Source organism: Microtus ochrogaster, unplaced genomic scaffold (assembly GCF_000317375.1).
Source record: "Microtus ochrogaster isolate Prairie Vole_2 unplaced genomic scaffold, MicOch1.0 UNK3, whole genome shotgun sequence".
Taxonomy (NCBI): Eukaryota; Metazoa; Chordata; class Mammalia; order Rodentia; family Cricetidae; genus Microtus; species Microtus ochrogaster.
Window position 1 is genome coordinate 187,630 of NW_004949101.1, and position 8,619 is coordinate 196,248.

Below are 8,619 nucleotides of genomic sequence, written 5' to 3' on the forward strand. Positions count from 1 at the left end.
GACCAGATGATCTTTTGAACAAGGTCAGAATGAGACATTTTGCCAGTGTGTATGTGCCATTAGTTGGTTAAATTCCCTAAAAATAACTCATCTTTAAAAATAGGCCATTTATTTTTTATAAGAATGGGCATTAAGAGCCTGAGGAGATGGCTCAATTGGTAAGCTACTTGCCTTGCAGGGACAAGGATTCAAGTTTGTATCCACAGCTCAACATGGTGACACATGCCTGTCAGATCCTAGCCCTGAAGAGACAAAAACAAGAGGATTTCTGGAGCTCACTGACCAGCAAAGTGTTGTCAAATCATTGAGCTCTGGGTTCAGTGAGAGACCTTGTCTCAAAAGATAAAGTGGAGATGGATAGAAGAAGAAGATAACCCATATCAACCTTTGGCTTACACACACGCACGTGTGTGCGCTCACTCACACACACACGCATGCATGCATGCATGTATACTCACATGACAATACTTACATATGCATACACCATATACCACACTACATATATGCAAAAAAGAATTTATGTCAAAAATTAGAGTTGAGATGGAAAATACAACAATGAAAGCACTAAGTTCTGGCTGACCCAAATACAGTGTCCCTCCTGATGGAGATGGCACAGTGTGGCAGAGATGAGGAGAAGTAAATGGATCTGATGAAAAGTGAACTAAGAGTATTGGACCCCATTTTTCTGGGACCAAGGTCACCCCTATGCAGAACCAAGTAACGCACTGAAGTGTGTTCAGGTCTGTATAATTTTCCTCGGTGAAGGTCAAAGCTCTTTCCTCTTCCAGCACCATTTCCACAGCCCCCATGCACACAGCTAGGGGAGCAGCACCACAACTCAATTGCCTGAGCTTCCCCATAGGGAACTCCAGATGATACAGCAGTGACTCTGTCAAAGGCCAGTGACTGGCTCTGCACAGGGACATTAATCCTAATCTCCCTCCGTGCTCTATCTTATCGTTACATGTATCTCAGATTCGGAAAGAGCCAGCAGGAACATCACCCCACCTTTCTCTAGGATCAACCAAGACTTGCTGACAAACATTCCAAGAGCTGGTATCCCAAGGTCTGTGTACCTTGCCCATAGGGAAGACCAGATAGAAATATGTACACAGCAGTGAGAAAGGGGAAAGACCACAGAGAAGCCACAAGGAGCAGTAGAGACAGTCTGCTCTCAGGGCAGGGAGGCTAATTCTATAAGACTTCCTCTCCTAGAGTCCCACACCCTGTTCCCAATCACTACACAATCAGGGATCAGAAAGAGTGCCATTAGGTTTAACCTTTCATCAAAAGAGGCACAGGCAATTATACCTGCTATCTGACCCTATAACAGGTCTCTGGGTGGCAACCTCACCCACCACACACAGAAGACAGACAATGCCAGAAGTTGCTGCTCTCTGTGAGCCATGTGTCATCTTGATCTCCTCCCTAAGCTCCAGAAAGACTATGAAGGCAACATAGATTATCTGGACTTGTAGGTCCCAACCAGCCATCGCTGCAAAGGAACTATAGTCCAGCTGTGCTATGAAGTGTAACTGGTGTTCTGGTTGACCCCAACAAATCCGCCCTCCCCTTATTTGTTTATAGGCAGGGAATACACCACTCGACCAGAAAATCATTGGAGAATTCTTTGTGAATTTTGCCAGATTGTGTCTTGAGCCAATCAGAACCAAACAGAACTTGGAGGCTAAGGGAGCTCTGATACAAGACCACAACTGTCTTTCTCCATCTGCCCAAACCCTTACTTAAGATTATGAAAAAAAAAAGCCTTCTCTAGAGGATTCCTTAGCCTGTCATGCATGAGCCAAGTGGGAACTGATTTTCTCTGGAATGACCAGAAAGTGAAATGGGAAAATGAATGAGTTCAAAGATGGTGACGCAACTGATGGGCACCTTGCTAGTGTTCTGCTAATTCCATGCACTTGTGTGAACTTCAATGAGTGAAGAAGGGACCCCATGGAGCAACTGTGAACATTGGAAAGTATTTATGTTTCGGACTTGGTTAGGTTAGAAATAGCATCCATCTATTAGAAGCAGATTGTCTTTCCTCAGAGACAAAGGCACCACCTAGAGAAGGCTGCAAAACCTCAGAAAATAGCATCACTCTTTCCCAGTGTCAAATCCAAACACACACACACACACACACACACACACACACACAATTAATGAAGTCAGTGGGTCAGCTGTGGTGGTCCTTTATCTTGCAAGCATCTTTATTTAAAAGTGAGAGTGGCAAGGTATACTGGATGCTGGTTAGATATCTTTGCATTGTTTCTTCAGCATTTTAAGTTCAAATTTCCACGGTTTGGATCTAACAATAAAAATGCAAAACACCATCTAAAAAAGACAAGAATAAAATTAATTAGGGAGCTATGGAGAAGGCATAGTAAGGTACCTGAATTTAGATCCCGAGCACCCATGTGAACAATTCAGCCATAGCTTCACACCTGTATAACCCAAGCACAAGGTGAGCAGAGACAGGCAGAGCCCAGTAGCCAACCAGTCTACCAATCAATGAGCTCAATGAGAGAACTTATTCCCCCAAATAAGGTAGAGAATGGTCCACATGTACATGTGCATATACATAAAAACACACAGAGTTATATACCCCTAGAGAGAGATGGGGAGGGGGACAGAGTGTGTGTTAGTATGAAAAAAGGGAAAATGACACAAGTCCCTTCTTCCAGGTCCCAGGATTTAACTTAAGAAGACTAAGAGAATGAGTTGAGCATACCCATTGCACTGTGTGAATGGTCAATCTCGATCCTTAAGACAGATCCTGTGTTAAGATTCTGAACACAGGAAATGTTTGACCTTTCAAGTCTGCCTCCAGTTACAACCCATTTTCCTGTGATCGACAGAGGCCCTCTGCTGTGCCTAGATCCCAGTGGATCCTATTTTGTGGAATCAATGAAACTAGAACAGCACAGAGCCATGTGCTTCTCAGAGAACGTAGAAAATCTGTCCAGACACCAAGCAAAAACATCCTTCATGGGGAGAACCTCAGAGAGATGTGTGGCCCGGTCTCAGAAGGGCAGCTCCCGCTCGTGATGGGCAATGAGCACCCTTGTGTTTCTAGTCTCTCTCCTAAAAACTCACGTTAACTTAGAATAAAAATAAAAAGTTGAAATACCTCTATGGCATCAAAAGTGAATGATACATGAATAATATCCTTAAGCAAAGATGACCAAGAAATTGCATCAAAATACGCATCATGCATAACAATTTAAAAAGAAGAGAGAATAAAAGCTTCGATTTATAGGAATCTCTATGAAGGTTATCTTGACCTAGATGGGGCCCAAAGTCACTCCTGGAAGTGAGAAACTGGACAATTATCAAGAGTCCCATGGGGCTGGAGAGATGGCTCAGCGGTTAAGAGCATTGCCTGCTCTTCCAAAGGTCCTGAGTTCAATTCCCGGCAACCACATGGTGGCTCACAACCATCTGTAATGAGGTCTGGTGCCCTCTTCTGGTCTGCAGGCATACAGGCTGACAGAACACTGTATACATAATGAGTAAATAAATAAATATTTTTAAAAAAGAATCCCAGAAGGACCCACACTACCATTTTTATCTCTAGTACAATTTCATGAAGTTTTAGAATACATTTATGTACACATACACAACCTAATTCACTTATACAACACTAACTGAGATCTACCACTAATGCTGCTGCTGCTGCTGCTGCTGCTGCTGCTGCTGCTGCTGCTGCTGCTGCTGCTACTACTACTACTACTGCAACTGCAACTCCTACTACTACTATTGATAATGGTAATGATGATGATGATAAAATATTATTTTTAATAATAATAAAACGATTTTCCCTCTATGACTTTGTACCAGAGAAGCCTCAAACAGAAGGAATGAAGCTTGAGTAGCTCCAGCTTTATCAGCCATCCTCTGTGAGGCACTGCACCTATGATAGTGAGTGACCCACCATTCTGGAATATTCCTGCCAGTATACACCATAGGAGCAGAGTGATTGTTCAGAAGAACTCTATCCAGAATTCACAATGGCATGAAATAATGAACTGGCTTTGCTTGAAGCCTACTTTCATGTGTAATATACATGTCCCCCTCTATGTGTGCTTGTATGTATATGTGTGTCTTCCTGGTTGTTTGAGCATGTATATATGTATGTATATGTCTTGTACAATGGAGTAGGATGGTGTCAATGATGGATAATAGAAACATCTCAGGTCTGAAGTCTGGCTCCTACAGTCTCAAACAGCACAGAGTTTAAATAAGAAACTAGCAAATGTGTTAGACCCGGCCTCACAGTGTTCTTTTTACAGAGGTAAGACAGGGGCCATTTCTCTCATGTCACTTACATACCTTTTTCATTTTAGGATTTTGTTGAAGCAAGCAGTTTTCATTTTCTCCAACACTTTTCTTGCACATTGTCCGGGCAATGTTTACTTCAAGATAGTACTCCAGACTGTCTGTAATCTGTCAATGAGTCATACAAGTTAAATGTCATAGAAGAAACCAGCACCAAGTAACCCCTCTCTCTGGTAAGCCAATGTGCCATTGGCTTCTTAGGGCTAGTCTATCTTTCCTGCTCTTCCTTGACTCCATATCTCCTGGCAGAAGTTTTGAGATTATTTGAGGGAATTCTTTGTTTTTTTTTTAAATTGCGTTTTGACATCTGTTTATTTTATTTTATTTTTTATTTATTTATCAATGATTTCTGCCTCCTCCCCGCCACTGCCTCCCATTTCCCTCCCCCTCCCCAGATCAAGTCACCCTCTTGAGGGAATTCTTATCTTGACATCTTTCTCATTTCCCTCTCACAATTGTTTTATATTTGCTTATTGATCTTTTTTGGTTTTTTGGTTTCTCTGTAGCTTTGGAGCCTTTCCTGGAACTAGCTCTTGTAGACCAGGCTGACCTCAAACTCACAGAAATCTGCCTGCCTCTGCCTTCCAAGTGCTGGGATGAAAAGCATGTGCCACCACCACCTGGCTGACATTACTTTGTTATTGCGTGTATACATGTATATGGTATATGTATGTATTCATGTAGGTAGGTATATTCGTGCATATGAGCGCCTGCATGCACCAAGAGGCCACAGGTTGATGTCTCCTTGGGTCACTTTCACTGAACCTGGAGCTCATTGATTTTGCTAAGCTAGATGACAAAAAAAGATTCAGGGGTCCCACTGCCCCAAGAGCCGTGCACTGTCATGTCCAACATATAAATAGATGCTGGAGATCAAATTCAGGTCCTCACTTTACCAAGCCCCCTTCTTAGCCCCTGGGTTTTTACTTTTAAATAGCAAGGATCCTGAGAAGGAAACAAGGAAATTAAAAAGAGTATTCTCCAGTGAGAACTAACCATAGAGACATCTTTTGGCCTTGTTTCCATTCCTATGTAGTAGCTCTCCCTGACACTAATCTTTGTCCCCAAAAAAAGACCAAGGGAAAAGGAATTAGGAGCACACACTGCACCTACCTGCTCCTGAGATTTTAAGATGTTCACCACCTTGAAATTGTACTGGTCCTTGCTGGCCTTGTTATACTCTTTCATGGCATACCAGAGTGCTTGCTGCACATAGACATAGGTTTCGGGGATGTCTTCAAATGGCCTCACAATCTTCGGTGAGCCCCAGGCTTGGACCCTCCTAGACACAAGGCCCACTGTGATCACCAGGAACAGCAAGGCCTGTAATAATCTGGCCATGGCATCTCATTGAAGGAGACACATGCCAAATTCTTTTCTTCTTTCTAGAGCTGGTGTGGATGTAGCCAGTAAGGCCCTGCTGCCTCCACAGGTCAAACAATCCTTTCACCTCAACTCCTGACACTGCTGTAGGTTAAAAGGAAGGGATGTCTGTTAACATCATTATGATACTGTACTATAACGAGAAATACATATTTGATTTCCACTCCCCCACCCCATATTTCTATCATTAGAACCCTGGTATTCCTGAGTGATGGTGAGAGAAATACATATACTATAGCAAGTCCTTTTCAGCCATGTAGAAGTTAACTCTTGGTGGGCCCTTTGGTAACAAAAAAGACAGAACTCATTGCCTGAGATTCTATACAGGCCTTAAAGGCTGTGTCCCCAGAACCTCCCCCATTGGCTGGGCAGCTAATTAGAACTCAGACCTTCTTGCTATCCTGAGACTTGTCAGGCCCTGTGTCTCTTATGTCACTCACTCGTTGCCATCTTCCATGGGGGTTGAATACTGAGTGGCCCCTTTACGAGGAAGGAAAATGAGCTTAGTAAGAAGCCAAGAAAATGCCTAAGGCTGCTTGATGGAGGCTTCCAGGCTAACCACTGCTGGTCCCACCCTGTTAACCTACCTCAATCTAGGAGACATTCGCATGTTAAGTCACAACCTGGAATACATATGTGCTTTGGAGGTTATCCCATCTTACCAGAGAAGATAAATTGAGTTGAAATATCTAAGCTCTGGGCAAACTGGTTAAGGCATGCACAGTATAGACAGTAGCAAACAGCTTAAGAGACACTGCAGGATTCTTGAGAAGTGGGAAGGCTACACTTAGGTGGTGCATAGAATGTGCTGGCAGACTGACTTTGTTGACTCCCCATGGGAGGCCTTATCCTGAGGAGCAGATGGGGATGGAGTGGTGAGGAGGGGGGAGTGGAAGGAGGGGAGAGAGGGGCAACTGTGGTTAGTATGTTAAAAAAAAATATTTGAAATAAAAAGAAAGAATTTAATGGCAGAACTAAGAGACATGCATCTGGCACTGAGTGTGAGCATGATACATATAACCAGGGTACTTCTGAGGTTTTAATCCACCCACTCTCTGACAACATCATTCTGGCCCCGTGCATCTTCTCCATAGGTGATGTTCATCTACTGATGCAGCAGGCTCTCTCAAGTGGACAACTGTGTTTCTTTTTTGATGTGTTACAGGTGAATCAGAGCTAACTGGTCAGTGAGTCTTTGTGTTCTCTGTTCTCTGGATTACTTTCCTGGCTCTCGAAGACCACCCTGGATACTCTTTTCTGTACCATGTCTAAACTAAGCTCTTAGCCATGCTGCTGATCTTTGGGCCTTAAAGAAACTGCTCTGCCCCATAACAGGTACCTGTGTCTGCAGTGAAGACGAAGATTAAACGGCCTCTAGCCCCAGGTTGTTCTCCATCACCATTCCAGCTCAGGCATCTGTGGGAGTTTAAGTCCCAGGTGCTTCTGGCCTATGACTCCACTCTCCTACCAGGTGGTCATACCTGCATCCCTTTGTGAGGTAAGCCAGCCTCTCTGATGCCGTTTTAGTCAGGATACCTCAGACAACCCCATCAACCTCTGGCCCACTGCTCTTGTGTGGCGTAGGAGGCTTTTCTGTTCATGTGTTGCTTTCATTGGCTAATGAATAAAGAAACTGCTTTGGGCCTGATAGGGCAGAACTTAGGTAAGCGGAGAAGACAGAACTGGATGCTTGGAAGAAGAGCAGAGTGGGAGAAGTCATGGATCTTCTGCCTGAGATGGATGCTGGTTAGAATCTTGCCAGTAAGCCACAGTCACATGGCAATACACAGATTAATAGAAATGGGTTAAATTAAGATGTAAGAATTAGCCAATAAGAACCTAGAGCTAATGGGCCAAGCAATGTTTTAATGAATACAGTTTCTGTGTAAATATTTCGGGTGTAAGCTAGCCGGGACAAACAAAGGGCCCCCCTCACCCCTTGCAACACTTGTATTGTAGGGAGATATAAACAAAACTATATATTCGTTCCAGCTAGGAAACCAAAAGCAGAAAAAGTAAAAACACCCCCAAAGACAAACTTGGTAAACCAATAAGTTTTATTAGGGTTACTTGCAGAAATATAAGTGAGGGCTTTCTCATAGGAGTAGAAAGGACTCAAAGACAGCTGCCTCAAATTTGTCTCTAGTCTTTTGGATGATAGCCATCCTAACGGGTGGATGTGAAGCAACCGATAAAGATTTGACAACTATGGGACAGTTTTTAATTGCTATATCAAAGAGCTATTGTTGGCTAACCTAAAAGCTTCCTCCCTCCTGACTAGTTTTCTTGGTACTAGAAGGTTCTGCGCCCTCTTCCAGGGGAGAAGAGTAATCAATAGTCTTACTCAGTTACGAGTCCTGCAAGTCATCGTAATGACTGGCCTGGCAAGCTATGCCTGCTGGTGCAATAGAGGCACAAATGTTACAGAGTAAATAAACACTTTCTGCTTGGATTTAAAACCCACTCTACAAGATGAATCTTATGCCTAGTACCATTAATTGGGTCAAAAACTCATTATACTAAATGGACATACTATTAAACTGCTCCCTAGGTTCTCATCTTCATGCCCTCTCAACCCTCATCAGAAAAGCTTCTTTTACTGGTAGAATGTGATTGTCTTAGCTAGGGGTTCTATTGCTATGCTGAAACACCATGACCAAAAAGCAAGTTGGAGAAGAAAAGGTTTCTTTGGCTTCCATATCTCTGATCATGATTAAAGGAAGTCAGTACAGGAACTCAAGATGGGCACGAACCTGGAGGCAGCTGAGGCAGAAGCCATTGAAGGGTGCTGCTTACTGGCTTGCTCAACCTGCTTTCTTATAGAACTCAGGATAACCAGCCCAGGAAAGGCACCACCCACAATGATGGTCCCTCTCCCATCAAACACTAAGAAAA

The 8,619-nt window shown here is 43.4% G+C and overlaps 1 protein-coding gene across 1 annotated transcript; it reads right to left on the reverse strand.

The window, feature by feature from the left end:
* Window positions 1–2,253: 2,253 nt before the first annotated feature.
* Window positions 2,254–7,195, reverse strand: LOC101979438 (cystatin-13). Its single transcript, XM_005365472.2, has 4 exons — window positions 7,064–7,195; window positions 5,455–5,808; window positions 4,336–4,449; window positions 2,254–2,337 (listed from the first exon to the last, which is right to left on the reverse strand). The coding sequence occupies exons 2-4, from the start codon at window positions 5,680–5,682 to the stop codon at window positions 2,254–2,256; spliced, it is 426 nt and encodes a 141-aa protein (XP_005365529.1). The 5' UTR covers window positions 5,683–5,808; window positions 7,064–7,195.
* Window positions 7,196–8,619: the final 1,424 nt, after the last annotated feature.